Genomic DNA, 15,882 nt, shown 5'->3' on the forward strand with positions numbered 1-15,882 from the left:
TAAAATAAATTTAGTTTGAAATGCTAGTGGTAAATGAAAGCAAGGGGTAAGGGGTATGGTATGTATAATCTTTTTTTTTTTTCTCTGTTATCGTCTTATTTTTTTCTATTGTCTTTTTATTTCTTTTTCTAAACCGATGCAAATGTTCTAAGAAATGATGAATATGCAACTATGTGATGATATTAAGAATTACTGATTGTATATGTAGAATGGAATGATATCTTAATGTTTTGTTTGTTAATTTTTTTTAATTAATAAAAAAAGTAAAAAAAAAAAAAGCCATTCCATTTCTGGTATATTGCATTCTGGCAGCTTACAAACTATGTAAATACCTACTTCTTCATTAAGCTTTCAATTCCTTCATTCATATCAGTATGGATTCTCCTCTTATTCATTAAAATCTTTTGTTTGTTTTATTTTTAAAGGTTGGAATTGTACTCTATTGGGGGCAGGTGCTCATTATTTATTCTGATGCTCAAATTTCTCAGGTATGGACAGGGGAAGCCCATTCAAGCTAACTCCTGTGTCCGTTTGTTTTGTTTCACTATTCTTTCAGCTTTTCCTTGCTTTCTGGCACAAAGTATTCCAGGATCATCTTCTACTTTCTCTACCCCAGACCCGGAATAAGTCATTTCTCCAAAGAGCTGCGGTTCCTTTTAGTAGAGCATGATGTTTAGAAGCCAAGGTCTGGGATCTAGGTGTGCTCATTGCTACTGGCAAGTCACTGCTCCCAGGCCCTCTTGAGATACACCCACATGTATATCCATATTTATATTCTATATCTAGCTGTATATTGTGAAATCCATGAATTTGTGATACCTAGAATTCCAATTCAACATCACGGGGTCCCTTCTGGTTTTCTCCTTTTCCATATTTGTAACCCCCTCTTCAACAGTGAGAAACCTGTCTCCTGCTATCCCTAAAATATTCATCCATTTAATCAGACCCTTTCTAGAAACCAGTTTCTCATTGCCTTCACCACTCTCTCCCTGCACGGATCCGTGTTCTCCCCACTTTGGTTTTGATGCCCCATGCCAGGACACCCACACACGTGGATGTCCACTCTTTCTACTCATCTTTGACATCCGACATGGACCGTCCCCCACTGGGAAGTTTCCTCACCCTGCTTGGGTCCCAACACCCCAAGTCAGGCCATCCCTGCACTCCTGTCCTGCCTGTCCCACATAAAGGGGAGGCAAAGGAACCCTGCTCCCCTCATTTTCACAGAACCCTTAGTTTCTAACACACTTCGTATGGTGCTTGTTCATTAGGTTTAAGGTTGTGTATCCCCCTCCTTACCCCTGCATGTCAGCTCCTCCCGGCAGGTCCCTGCCCTTGCTCCGCTGGGTGCCCCAAGTTCCCAGAGGGACCCCTGGAGGCTGGCGGGAACACGGGCGTCAGGGGAGCTTGCCTGGAAGGCGGCCTTCCCACCCACCCTGCGACCTAGAAAGGGAAGGTCTGAATTCCTGGGATCAGGTACAAACGATTTATTTTTCTATAAAGAGCAAAGTACAAAGAGGTGGGAGAAGGGGCGGGCCCTGGAGGGGCAGCAGCATGGGTTCCGGGGAGCCTTCCCGGAGTAGACAGCATCCAGGGAGGCCCTACCCGCGGGGGATTCCGGCAGGCCCGGGGCTCACACGAAGCCGGGCTTCACGGAGGAGCGGCGGCAGTTGGGGCAGCTGCGGGTCCCGTGGCTCTGCAGGCACCTTGGGAGGAAAGGCCTTAGTGCAGCCCGCCCGCCTGCCCTGCCCGTGCCCTCCCCCACCGCGCAGGCAGCTCAGGCGCGGGGCGTCTCAACTTGGGGCCCGCGAAGGGGCCGCGCTGCGCCCCTTAGGGGACAGGGACGGTGGGGCCCGGGGTGAAGCGCTCCCCCTGGCCCGGCCCACCTGAGGTGGAAGAGGTGCGCGCAGGGCAGCGCCTGCAGCCGGCCGTTGCGCTCGCCGATGGCCTCCCCGCACAGGCCGCAGTACAGCTCCGCCGCCTCCACGCACTCGTGGAAGCGCACGACGTGGGTGCGCAGCTCGCGCTGCAGCCCCTTGGCGCGGCAGATGGCCTCGCTCAGGCAGTGCAGCTTCAGCTGGCAGAGCTGCGTGGGCGCCCACGCGTGTCAGCGGCGCCCGCCGCGCTCCCGCCCCCGCCCGCCGTCCAGGCCCGGGGTCCCCTGCCGCGATACCCTGGTCCTCGGCCCTCGGACTCCCGGAGAGCCCCTGCTTCTAAAAGATCGTGTTGACCAAAGCTGCTGCGTGGGTCCCAGAATAATCTGCTTTCACTGTCCTGAGCCAAGCGGGTGGGGCGGCGCGCGGCTCGGCTGAGCAGGCCTAGGTGCTGCCCAGCCCCAGGCAGGGCCCGCGGTGCTCTCGCCGGACAGGGCACCTGGCCCCGGGGAAACGCCTGCGCACCCCTAGGGCCTTAAGAAGCACCGAGCTCATCTTTAAAGACCCGCTAAGGTCTGGGGCCTGGATTCTTAAACGTCCTGGAGAGGGCCCAGGTCTGTGGAGGCCCGCGGGCTCGGGGGCAGGTCAGCCTGCAGGTGCCGGGCCATCGGCGACCCTATGAGCCTCAGTTTCCTCGCGGGGTAACGCGCCCCGCGCAGAGAGGCAGTGAGTTCCGAGGCGGACACCTGTCACAGCTTCCTGCAAGCCTGGCTCCAGCCGCGGCGGCTACTGGCGGTTAATGAATTTCTAGAAGCCTCTGAGCTATGAAGCGCGTGCCCTGCCCCAGAAATGGCCCCGGGCGGGAGGGAAGCAGCGGGCCGGTGGCTGGGGGCAGCTCTCAGCGGGGCAAAGGGCCGGGCTCAGCGGATACCGGCCAGAGCAGCTCAGGGCGCACCAGCTCAGGCACGAGGCCCGTGACTCCTGACCCAGGAGAAAGACCAGCTCTCACCTTGTTGCCCACCTCCTCGGCCAGGTCCTGGGCTCTCTCGATGGTGTCCAGGGCCTGGAAGGGGAGTGCAGGCCGGGGCTGAGCGCGCAGTGCTGGCTGAGGCGGGGGCGCTAGGACAGGGGCCGGACGAGCCCCCGGGCAGCCCCGCCCGGAGGCGCAGCAGGAGGCCGGGCCCATTCACAAGCCCGGCGCTAGGCAAGTCAACCTCTTGCCTCAGTTTACCCAGATATAAAGTGGGGAGAATATTCCCGCGTGGCCGGGGGCTGTGAGGTCAGGGGGAGATGTGGCGAGGTGGCCCAAGAATTCTGGGTTCACACCCCAGCTCTGCCCCTTTCCCGGCCGTGGGTGCCCCGGCAGGTCAGTGGCCTCTCCAAGCCTCAGTTTCCTCACCTGGGAGCGGGTGAGGCTGACGTTAGAGTGGTTGAAGGGGCCTGCGGGTGGACTGTGGCTGACCTGCGGGGGCACGGGGGCCGCGGGGGCTCCGGGGGCGTGGGGGACTCCGGGGGCGCCGGCCCGGTCGCCTCACCTGGTCCGGCGCCTTCCTGGCCACCCAGCACTTGGCCACGCCCAGCAGCACCTGCACCTGCCCCAGGCGGTTCCCGATCTCGGTCATGATGCTCATGGCGGAGTCGTACCTGGGAAAGGCCGTCTGCGGGCGGCGGAGGGCGGTGTCAGGCCGGCCCGGGCCCCCCGACCCGCCCCCCCCGACCCCGCGGCCTCACCTCCAGGGCCCCGCGGCTCCGGTGGATGTCAGCGAAGCAGAGCAGGCACAGCGCCTGCAGCGGCCGGTCCCCGTACTGCAGCGCGATCTTCATGGACTCCTGCAACCCAGCGGCCTGGCTGCTCAGCCGTCCCCACCCGGCCTGCCCAGCAAGGGGGCTGCTGGCCTTTGACCGGGGAAACTGAGGCTAAGGAGAGGCGGGGGGAGGGGCCCCGGCCAGGAGGCAGCGAGGCTGCGACGAGCGCCGGGGCAGGGGACTGCGGGGACCGGCTCCGTCCTGCTCCCCTGGCCGGGTGCGTGGGGGGGCCAGCAGCGCAGGGGCTGGGCCGGGGGCGCCCCGGGGCCGACCCGGACGGGGATTGGGGTGCGGGTGGGGGAAGCCCGCACGCCCCCGCCGCCCACCTCACAGCACTCCATGGCACTGCCCAGACGGCCCAGCAGGCGGTAGGCCACTGCCATGTGGTACTGGCTCATGGCTCGGTACTTGAGGCTCCAGCCGCGGCCGTAGTCGCTGACCAGCTCGGCGGCCTTGCAGGGAAAGAACAGGGCCTTCTCGAAGTCCTGCGGAGCGCGGGGTGGGGGGTGGGTGCAGGCCCACTGAGTGCAGGGCCCCAGCGTCACCCCCACCCAGACCACCCTGCCCCGCCCCAGCGCACCTGTGTCAGGGAGCTCTCCTCCTCAAGCCTTCCCATCAGAGGCACTTTCCGCCCCATTAAAAGAAAATAAATAAAAACCAAAAACCTTCCCTTGACCTCATCCTCCCTCCAGCCACAGCCCCATTTCACTGTTCTGTTCGTTTGTTCTTGTTTTCATAACATTTTTCTTCATGAAAGTTAAAACAGAGTAATAATAAAGTACAATTATTTTTGGTATACAGATTTTCCAATGAGAATAATGAAAAAAATTTGGAGGGCATATCATGTAGCTTGAGTTTCAAAGTTACTTTTCCCCATTATCAAATTAATTGCAAGTAGTCATTTGTAGAAACTATTTTTAGCTCAGAGGCCTGCAGAAAGGAGGGCTGGGTTGGATTTCACACACCGCCCCCCTTTGCTGACCCTGGGGGTGTATGAATATATCTCAGTAAAACTGCACTATAAAAGCGAAACAAAACCCTGGAGGCTTTAAAAACGTCAGAGAGAAGAAGTGCACAGAGACAAAGTCAAGGATGAACCCAGCCCATTCTTTTCAGATGTGAAGATGTGAATCGCATCCGGGGCAGTAAGCCATCAGTTTTGGAAATGCTAACTCTGTGCCTTAGTTCTGACGGGGGAGACAGTAGACACTGCTCAGGCACACAGCTGAGAAAAACGGGAGGCGCACAGGTCTTGAGACGACAACAAAGAGCCCGAGGAACTGCCGCCTTGGCTGATGCCCACCGGAAATCCCCCACTCCTTCCCTGCTGGCCCCAGGTGCCCTGTCCCCCTGCCTGGGCTCACTGATCCTCCAGCAAACTCCCCAGCCAAGTCCCAAATACCTAGAAGAAGGGAGCATGAGGGAGGTCCTCACCAAAGCACTGTCCCTTCCTCCTTGCGAATGGCCCTCTCTTCTGCCTGCTGAGTAATCCTGTTTTATAGGGACCTATTTGTTCTTTCACTCAGCAGCAAACGAATTAATATGACCCAAGGAGAACTCTCGGTACTCCCAACAAAAACCTGCTCCTATTATGTACTTTTAAATTTAAATCCATGTAAATGCTTTACAGATCAAAAAAATAAAATTAAAAAAATACAATACCTCAGCCTCTCCAAGAACATCAACTAGTCCCATCCCATATTATCAACAGCCCCTTCCAATATGAAGACGTTGGAAAGGGCAGAGCCCAAATACCCTAAAGAGTGGGAGAAGGATCAAAGGAGAAGGAGAACTTATAACAGAAAAGGTCAGGTTTAACAAATGAGTCTGATTGTTGAATCATTCTATTGATATTTCTTTCAACCCCCAGTATCTTGGAGCAGCAAGAAGGAAAAACCTGAAATTGTGGAACTATAACCCATACCAAACTCTGAAATCTGTTCTATAACTACTTGTTACAATGTACTTTGCAATTTATTGCTGTTTTGTAGATATGGTATAGTTTGAACATGAAAATGTTAATAGGAAAAAAAATAATACCTAAAATGGAAAGAAATGACCCTAACTATATTTCATAGTAATAAAAACACAGAGAAAATAATGATTTCAAGTTACTTTAGAGCACAGTACTTGGATGATGTATCAGTATGAGGATATATTTATAAGAAAGGATGAAAAGAACTGTGTAGAAATTGTCAAAGGACTCAAAACTTCATTCCTTTTTTTTTTAAGAATAATATTGTTTGACTCTTGAAACTATTTTATGTACTTTGTAGGATAAAGCAAATATTTAATATGTTGTTAGAAACCAAGAGTTTCAGACTAAAAGGAAAGAGGATCAAATTTAAAATCCCACCATGTTAACTCTGCCTTGGGAATATCAGTATCAACTTGAGTTGCTCTGGCAACTGAAACAATTTCAGAGCAAAGACAGCTCAGTAGCATTGAGTACCACAAGAGCCCACATCTTGGCCTCTACATACCATTCCTGCTAAAAGGACCTGGACTGTACGGAGTACGGGAAGATTAGGTTTTCATTTTTATTTTTATTGCTTTTCTGGAGTAATGAAAATGTTCTAAATTTGATCATGGGTTGTACGCACAATTATGTGATGATACCATGAACCAGTGATTGTATACTACGTTAGTTAGATTCAGTTGTCAACTTGGCCAGGTGAGCATACCTAGTTTTGTTGCTGTGGACATAAGCCAATGGTACCTGAATCTCATCTGTTGCCAATTACATCTGCAGTCAGCTAGGAGGCGTGTCTGCTGCAATGAGTGACGTTTGACTTAATTGGTTGGTGCTTAAATGAGAGAGCGCAACATAGCACAGCTAAGCAGCTTGGTATTCCTCATCTCAGCACTTGCAGTTCAGCCCAGGCCTTTGGAGATGCAGAAAGAAGTCACCCCGGGGAAAGTTGTTGAAACCCAGGGGCCTGGAGAGAAGACCAGCAGAGACCATCCTGTGCCTTCCACGTAAGAAAGAGCCTCGGTGGAAAGTTAGCTGCCTTTCCTCTGAAGAACCAACAAAATAAATCCCCTTTTATTAAAAGCCAATCTGTCTCTGGTGTGTTGCATTCCTGCAGCTAGCAAACTAGAACATATACTTTGGATGGTTTAAATATGTGTGAATTTATCTCAATAAAATTACATCAAAAAAAAAGTACCTGGACTCCTTGGAGAAATGGCTGATTCCAGGGACTCTACAGAATGAGCCTGAGACAGCTTATTGTGTCAGAAAACAAGGAAACTTCAAAGGCCAAATGGAATGTTGTGGAAAGGACCCAGGAGCCATACTGAAGGTACTCTGTTAGCTAAAGCTAGGGCAGATGTGAGCATTAAAAAGAATGATGGTGGTAAATGATTGAAGAATACAGAATATTTTTTTAAAAAAACCCATGATCCCACAGCGATACTCCAAGAAGAGAAAGCAAAACAAATGACTGTGAACACTGGAGACAGCTACTATACCAACTCCTTATGGTGAAAAGTGGTAAAGGAATGGAAAAAAGCATTTATTCTGCTTTTCCTCTAGGCACTGCATTCCTAAGTAACCAGTCGCCACAACCGAAGTGGGAGAGGGCCTCCGGGAGGAAAGTCCCAGCTGATGGACGGAGAAGGAATGACAGAACCTGGAAGTCTCTGTTTTTCAGAGCTGGAATGAAGTACTGATGTGAGGCATAAACACCTGTGGAGCTAAAACCACTAGGGGGGAAAGTTACGCAGAACTGACTTTCTCAGGGTGCCAGCACACAGTTTACCCACTGATCATCGAAGGGAAAAGGCAAACCAGAGCGGAGGGACCCCGTTGTCACCCCTGAACTATTCTGGTATGATGCAGTGCGAAGGCGGCAGCTTCACCTATAATGGTATTCTTACCAAGAAGATGTAGCCTTTTAGACAATGTAGCCAGTATCTCATTTCCAGTTCATAGGGAGGAGAGAAAGGAAGGAATTACCTGACTCTGGGAAGCAGTGCTCCAATGAGACACAGGGCACTCAATCTGGTTTCTTCAATAAATCATGGAAAATAAAGGAGAGGGTAGAACTTGTCATGGCTTTAACAGACACAGCCATGGCCACGTATGGCTGCTGTTTGTGTCCCAATTCAAAAAGCTGAGAGCAAAGGCTTATTTTCAGGGTAAGTAGAGAAATCTGAGTATCGATGGGAATATTACATGTTCAGAGGTTATTGTTAATTTCAGTGTCTGTGTGATAATAGTATTGTGGTTATATAAAAAAAGTCCTTATATAAGAAAATACCCTTCTTTCAAGATGCACACTAAACTACTGAAGGGTGAAATATCACAATGTCTGTACTTTTATATTATAATGCTTCAATTGAAAACAGGTAAATATGGCAAAATATTGATTACAGTTGAATCTAGGTGATGGGTATAGGGGATTCATTGTATTAGTCTCCCTACTTTCCTGCCTGGTTAAATTTTTTTTTCATAATAAACGTTAAACACCCATAGCCAGAGCCGGCATCCTTCTTCAGTCCTGCCTCAGGTCACTTGCTGGCTCCCCCACACTCCAGCTGCTGAAAACGACATCCCCGCGGCCGGAGCAGTGGCTTCAGGTCCCCAAACCCAGCTCTCACCCATCAGCATAAAGGCGCTCAGTGTCCGTGACCCGAGTCCATAAAGCACCTACTGGGCGCCAGCTTTACCCCGGGGGGCCCAGCGGGGGGAACCTTGGCTCACTTTGAGAGGCTGCAGCAGGAGCTCGCCGGCTCCCAGGCTGACGCCCCCCTCTGGCCCCTGGCCCCCCACCCCCATGCCCTCCTGCCGCAGACCAAGGCTGCTCGCCGGGACCCCTGCTCCAACTGTCCCCCCTTTTCTGCCTGGCTCGCCCCCTCGTCTCCTTCGAGTCATCAAACACCACCCCACTGAGGCCGTCCCAACGCCCCACGGGCTACCCCTTCCTCTGCTTCGCGTTCTGCCGCGCGGGCAGACCGCGTCTCCCACAGCCGCTGCCTCCTGCCGCCGGGGAACAGATGTGACGCGAGGGTTGGGGGGACACTTCACAGGGCTGGTCCCTGCCACGCCCAGGCCAGCGGGGCCGCAAGCTGCCCACACGATCCAAGACGCATGGATCCTTACGACCCTGCTGTAGGTGGGCCCTTTGCTCATTTATAGACGAAACCCCCAAGATCCAGAGAGGGGAGGCGACTCGCCCGAGATCACACAGCAAACGTGTGCGGTGCACCGCCAGCCCTCCCAGGAAGGGAGCCGAGGCGCCAGGAGGTCTGCCCCTGCCCGCCCCTCCTCGCCGGGTGGGCCTGTTCCCGCGCCCTAGCCCGACACTGCCCGCGCGAGGGGGTGGGCCGTGGTGCGGGGACCGGGCCCCCCTCGCGCGCCCCGCCGGCCCACCTTGACCTGGGCGTAGAAGCTGCCCAGGCTGCAGCAGACGCGGCACTCCAGCATGGCGTCGTCGTTGTTGTGGGCGGAGCGCAGAGCCTTCTCGAAGCTCTCCAGCGCCTTCTGGAAGCGGCTGAGGCCCAGGAAGGCGTTGCCCATGCTCAGGCTGACCTGGCCGCCGAGCTGCGCGCCCGCTCCGGTGCCCGGTAGGCCGAGGCACGTCTTGCAGTAGGAGATGGTCTTGCGGAACTCGCACAGCTTCTCGTTGCTGCGCGCCAGGTTCAGGTAGCTCTCCAGGAGGAAGTCGGCGTCCGCCAGCTCCCGCGCGGTGTCCACCTGCGCCACGGCAAACTGCCCGCGGGGACCGTCAGCGGGGACCCCGGCCTCGGGCGGCCCCCGCCTCCGCCCCGCGGGCTTGCGCGCCCCGCCCGCCACGAAGGCCGAGGCCCGGGCACCCCGACCCCAGAGGGGGTCCCCCGAGCCCGGGTCCTGGCCGCCCGCCCGGGAGGCCGCAGAGCCCGAGGGCTGGGGAGGTGGGCCGGGTCGGGCCGGACCGGGGCCTTGCAACCGGCGGCCGCCCCCACCTTCAGCATCTCCCTGAAGCGGCCCATCTCCGAGTGCGCGGTGACCAGGCAGCCCAGCACGCGGAAGCGGCCCGCGGGCTCCCGCGTCTTCTCCAGCACCCTCAGCCACACGCGCAGGGCCTTCTCGGTCTGGTTGGACTGGTACAGCTGCAGCCCCTTCTCGATCTGCTGCTTGGTCTGGTCCTGCCCCATGGTCCCGAGCCCGCGCCCGCGAGGAAGAGGCCCTGCCGGCTCCTTAGGCGCTCATGGCCCCGACCCGCCGCGCACTGAGCCCCGGAGCCCAGCAGGGCCTGGAGGGAACAAAGCCGCCGGGGCCTGGCTGCAGCTGTCCCTGCCAGTTGGGGCCACGTGGCCACCGAGGAATGTCAGCCGCAAGGTCAGCCCGGGGCGGGCAGCCGGCCCCCGGGGTAGGGCACCCCATCCTGGGCACCCTGTGGGCAGCCCCTGCAGTCTCGCCAAGGAGCTGCCCCCCCGGGGTGGGTGCGTGGGGGGGGGGCGCTGGGCCCAGCCGGCCTCTCCTGCGTTGCACTGCCCCCCACACACGGGCACCCTGGGGGCTGGCTTTGCCCCTGTGATCCCCTGGGGCCCACAGCCATTCATCGGTGCACAAGCCCCTGCGCCAGCTCCAACCCCTCGTCCCTGGGCCTGGGGTCGCCAGGTACCCTCCGAACGCACCTGTGAAAATGAGGATGATCACAGGAACCCCTGGCTCCCCGGGGTGCAAGGCAGCGCCGCCAGGCTTAAGGCTGGGACCCCAGGGTGCTGCCCTGTACCAGCCGTGTGACTCCGTCGAGTGGCCTGTTCCCCTTCCATGAACTGCAGACAGTGAACTGCCTGGTTGTTACTAGAACTGAGTTACTGGTTGCCAAGGCCCAGGACAGCAGGACAGCAGGACAGCAGGGCTCAGGAAGCACATGTGTGGACCAGCAACTAAAACACCAGAAAAGGCTGGCTCTGACAGATTTAAAGGAGGTCCCAGCCAAAAATGAGCTTTACTGCCAGCCACTCTGGAGAAGGGCAGGATAGGGAGCAGACGTGTGAAATATTGGATCCAGACCAGGGCCTTTGTTTTTTTTAACAGCAACTTTATTGCAATATTATAAAATTCACCCTTCCAAAGTGCACAGTTCAGTGGTTTATGGTATAAAGCACATAGGGGGCTTCAGTCATCACTAACTCCGGAACATTCCCACACCCGGAAGACAAGCCCCATACCCATGGGCAGCCAGGTCCTGCCCCCTCCCCGAGTCCCGACCGCCTCTAACCCAGTTTCCGTCTCTAGATTTGCCTATTCAGGACGTTTCATAAAGACGGAACCATATGATGCGTCACCTTTCGTGCCTGGCTTCGTGCATCAGTGTTTCAAGGTTCCTGCACTTGGTAGCAGGCGCCAGCAGGGCGCTCCTTTGTATTCTCGGTGTTCCACTGTGCAGCTGTGCGGCGTTTTAGTTCTCTGTCCCCCAGTTGATGAGCATGTGGGTTGTTCCCCTTTTTTGCTATTATGAATAGTGTCACCATAAGCCTTCATTTCCAAGCTTGTGTGTGGACACAGGTTCCACTGCTCTCGGGTGTGTGGACCGGGGGTAGAACTGCTGGCTCGCATGGTAACTCCACGTTCAGCTTTTCGAGGACCTTCCAGCTCACCCCAACCCCGGAGGCCTCACATGCCTGGTCCCCCCCCCCCGCCCTGCCACACCCCCAGTCTTTGCCTAGTTGAGTCCTACTAAGAGTCAATCAGTTTACTGCGCTCTGGTAGGATTGTATTCTCTTCGGAAGTCAGGTTTATCTCTGCAGTTTCACGTTCATTGGTGGGATTACTTCACATGCCTGTTTCCCCCCTCGGATGTGTGGGCAGGACTTGGTCTCATCCTGCTGGCCGCCCCGCCCAAGGCCTGGCACTCCGTGGGGACTCCACAGGTAACTGAGAGATGAGCAGATGGGACAAAAGGGGAGGTGTGAAGGTTTACTTTTGAAATTTAAAACAATTGCTGCAAAGCACCTTTGTGGTTTCTTCCATCACCCTGGGGAAACCGAGCCGGGGAGCGATGCGCTCCATTCACTGGGAGCCAAACTCCAGAGAGAGCAACTGGGGAGCCGGGAGGCAAGCAGCCGGGGGACGGCTCAGCGCCAGGGTCTAGACCGGCCGGGGCAGCGGGGTTATGGCAGGGCCAGGCTCCGGGGCCCCCTTGGGAGACGCGCTCCCGGACCGCGGGCAGCTGGAAAGGAGGGGAGAGCACGGCCAGCCGCCGTCCGGGGGGCGCTGGCGACAGAGGAGGGCTGGCTGGGCCCTGGGTGCTTGCAGGCTGAGTCCCTGCCTCTGACCTCAGCTGGTCCTGGGTGGAGGTTAACCCCTGGATGGGCAGGAGGCCGGGCCCACGGGGATCCGCTTCCACTCTGATAGTCCAGCTGCGAGTTCTCAGGTAGAAGGGAGGCCATGGCCAGCACCCACGCCCACAGCCTGCACCCACCCTCATGGCCTGCACCCACGCCCGCAGACTATACCCACCCGCAGCCTGCACCTATGCCTGTTACGTGCACCCACGCCCATGGCCTGCACCCACGCCCGAGGGGGGCTGGCCATGCCCTGAGGTCTGGGAGCACGAGTGACAGTGAAACCTTAAAAGTTGATAGGATAGACTTTGTCTGCCCCCGAGTGAGCAGTTTGCTCCCCTGAATTCAGCCGTAGGAGTGGGCCCAGCTGGGCTTGTTCAGGCTGTTTTTCAGGACTCGCTGCTGCACACCGCTGGTGACCGTGCTCCCTAGGGTGCGGGTGACCGTGCTCTCTAGGGTGGGGGTGACCGTGCTCTCTAGGGTGGGGGTGACCGTGCTCCCTAGGGTGCGGGTGACTGTGCTCTCTAGGGTGGGGGTGACCGTGCTCTCTAGGGTGGGGGTGACCGTGCTCCCTAGGGTGGGGGTGACCGTGCTCCCTAGGGTGGGGGTGACCGTGCTCCCTAGGGTGGGGGTGACCGTGCTCCTTTAGGGTGGGGGCTGGGGGCCCTTTTCTTTGCGCTGCCAGCAAACTACACAGCCCCGGCAAAGGAAGAGCCAGCAGAGGAATCCCAACAGCTAGCGTCTCCTGACTACTCATTTCTGCAGTTGACAAATAAGGACCCTGAGGTGCAGAGGGGTCAGGTGACCTGCCGAGACCATGCTGCTCTCCGGAGATAGAGCTGGCACCAGGCACCCAGGCAGTGGTGCCGGGCGGTTCCCTGCTTAGCCATTATGCTGCCCCAGAAGGCAGAGAGGGAGGCGAAGGGGAGAGGGGGAAAGTGGAGGGCATCAGGCCCCATGTGCAGGAATCGTAAGGGATGTCTGTCTACCTGACAGATGATAAACTCTCTGGGAATGTTGTCCCAATACAGAGGAAATGTGCACAAAGAAGGTTAAAGAAGAGCCACGAGTGGCAGCATCTCCTGGGCTGCGGGCAGGCCTGGCGCTGAGCGCCCCATGCCTCAGACACCTGCTTTAGAGTCCAAGGGGAAAAGAAAGGCTGTATCTGAAGCCGTTGCTGAGCTGGCTGCCAACACTTGTTTACGGAGATTCCATATGGAAATCTGGATTCCTGGCTTATCTGGACGGCTGGGAGCTGGAGCGGGCCGAGGCCTGCGACTGGGCCTGGAGGGGTGGCCGAGGTGTCAGTGCCTGGTCCCCAGGAGATCGGGGACATCCCTCTGCACAGCCCCTATTTGCACCTCGGCCCCCCCGGCCAGCAGGGTTTGCACCCATGGGTGCCGGGCACCGCCCTGGCAGGCAACCCAGGAACTGTCTCTCCCTCTCAGCAAATTAGTTTTCCCAGGGAAATGGGGTATCATCTTTCTGACAAGGTTTCCGTTGAAACTAAATGAGATAAAAGAAAATGAGAATTCATTTTGGAAGCAAGATGCTCATTCCCAAGCCTATGTACCTCCCGAACTGTTCTTGAATTGGCCTTTTGGTCTCCAGCAGAGAGAGGGTCCCTCTGCCCGTGACACAGTAACCGGGAAAGGCGAGTGGCAGAGCAATGTGGACGTTTCATGACGTTTAACAGAAATTATGCATGTATGTACTTCTGTATGGAGAGAAATTCTGGACGCTTACACGTGCCTCATGTTAGTGGCTGTCAGCAGGCTGTGGCACAGGGGACACACTTATTTTTAACCTGGTGCCCTTCAAGTGTCAGCAGACTTGACCGCGTGCTCGCCAGGGGCCCGTCTCAGCCTTGCAGCTCTGCCGGGTGGGTGTTTTTATTTCCATGTGACAGTGAGGAACCCGAGGCTGAGAGAATCACATCATCTGCCCACGGACCCAGGGCTGGTGATGGAAGAGGGATTACAGCCAGATTAACAGTCCTAAACACACTCAAGCTTCTCCCACTCTCGTAAGGCTTTTTCTGGAACTATGAAAATGTTTTGCATTAGGAAAAAATTCAAATCCTAAAACAACTTCTTAAAAAGACTGTGTGTGCCCAGGCTCCGGGCAGAGCCCACCGTGGGGATAACAGCTCCCCCCAAGGCCGGGTCACTCCTGGGGCTGCAGGGCAGGGCAGGGCAGGGCTGTGTCAGCAGGACTCCTGCAAAGGGGCACTGAGAGACCCTCATCCTTCATGGCCATTGGGGCCTATGGAGAGTTCAGGTACTGGCTGATGATCTGCCAACCAGGTGCCAAAAGAAATGATTTCCTTTATTATAGGGTCCGTGCAAATTTCTAAGAGATCCAACTGCATGCAATTCTAATGTATTTGGAGGGGGGAGCACACCTGTGGCAAGGTCTTGGGCAGAGAGCAGTGGTCATGCTTTGGTATTTATTTGTTCATTTACTCATTCATCAGATGTTTACTGAACACCCATCTGCCAGCCCCTGGGGCTACAGCAGGGAACCAGATAGACGTGGTTCCTGTTTTCATGAAACCCACTAGAGGTAGATTTTTAAACCATGGCATCGTGTCCACCCTTCTCACTTCCCCATAAAACCTCTGCAAGGACTGTGGAGTCAGGCTGACCTGGGCACTAATCCAAACACCCCCACCTCACCTCAGGGCGGGGAGCAGCTGCAGCTGCTCCGTGCCTTGTGCCCAGCTTCCTGTCCCACCGGGGCCGGAGTGGTGGCTATGATCAGCCAGGGCAGTTATCATTAAGTTGTTTTGTTTTTTAAAAGCAAAGTGACAGCCCAGCCTGGCCCTGGCTGCCATAACCGCTGCAATGATGGAAATACCCTGCATTTGCGATGTCCAGTTGGCAACCACTAGGCACATGGGGCCTGTGAGCACTTGAAATGTGGCCAGTGAAACCAAGGAATTAAATTTTTATTTTGGTCCATTTAAATTTAAATAGCTGCAGTGGCTAGTGGACAGCACACTGAGCAGTGCAGTTCTGGGAGCCTGCGAGCCGCAGGTGAGGTGGGTGTGCAGCCGGGAAGCGAGCACCTGGACGAGGTGTCGGGGGCAGGAGGCGGCCGCGCTGGGCCGAGTAGAGACGCGCTCCGAGGGGCTGGGAGGGCAGGGCTGAGGCGCGCTAGTGTAGGAGGAGGGCAGGGCAGAAGCCTTGGGAGGCCGGCTAAGTGAACTCCAGACACAAAGACCACAGATTTTGAGTCCATTTGTATGAAATGTACAGAATAGGCACATCTATACAGAAAGCTCCGCGGGTGCTGGCGGCTGGGAACAAGTGTGTGTGAGCGTGTGCGCGCGTGACTACCCACAGGTATGGAAGTTCTTACAGTGCTGCAGATATCCTGAGATCAGGTCTGGGAATGGGTGACTGACTGTAGAACCATCGGCCTGCATACTTTAAGTGGGTGAAATTTATCTCAATAAAGCTGTTAAAAACAACAGAACCTAGAAGCCTGCAGCCCTCCGGTGCGAGGGGAGGGGCGCGGGGGGCGCAGCACAGATCTGCGGGGACCTGCTGTGCGCACGGCCCTGTCCGGCCGGAGCTGCTCCACCTCTCTCCGAAGACTGGCTCTGTGGTTTTTAAAGAACAGCCTCTCTATAGCTGCCAGTGAAAGAAACTGAACACCAGCTGTGGGGGGTGGGGGAGGGGCCTGGGAGGGAAGGAAAACGCGTGGAAGAGGTAGAAGTTGCAGGGAAGGGCCACGCGTGGCCCTCCTGTGGGAGAAACGCTGTCACACATTAGCTCGGCATTCCCAGAGGTGAAGGGACGGCTGGCCTCTTTCCCTTCTCGACGGCTCTTCGTGGGCTGGGCTGAGGCACTCAGGCGAGCGGGCCCAGTGGGTGAAGGAAGCGGGGCACTGTGTTGATGTGTGCGGGGGCTGCCTT

General features: G+C 56.0%; 1 protein-coding gene across 1 annotated transcript; it reads right to left on the reverse strand.

Annotated features, from left to right (window-relative positions):
* Window positions 1–1,472: 1,472 nt before the first annotated feature.
* RAPSN (receptor associated protein of the synapse) lies at window positions 1,473–9,918 on the reverse strand. Its single transcript, XM_077112302.1, has 8 exons — window positions 9,630–9,918; window positions 9,058–9,396; window positions 4,007–4,165; window positions 3,606–3,704; window positions 3,410–3,532; window positions 2,884–2,937; window positions 1,887–2,086; window positions 1,473–1,706 (listed from the first exon to the last, which is right to left on the reverse strand). Exons 1-8 carry the CDS (start codon window positions 9,819–9,821, stop codon window positions 1,634–1,636), a joined length of 1,239 nt encoding a protein of 412 aa, XP_076968417.1. The 5' UTR covers window positions 9,822–9,918; the 3' UTR covers window positions 1,473–1,633.
* Between the last annotated feature and the right edge of the window lie 5,964 nt (window positions 9,919–15,882).

Source organism: Tamandua tetradactyla, chromosome 8, assembly GCF_023851605.1.
Source record: "Tamandua tetradactyla isolate mTamTet1 chromosome 8, mTamTet1.pri, whole genome shotgun sequence".
In the NCBI taxonomy this organism is placed as follows: Eukaryota; Metazoa; Chordata; class Mammalia; order Pilosa; family Myrmecophagidae; genus Tamandua; species Tamandua tetradactyla.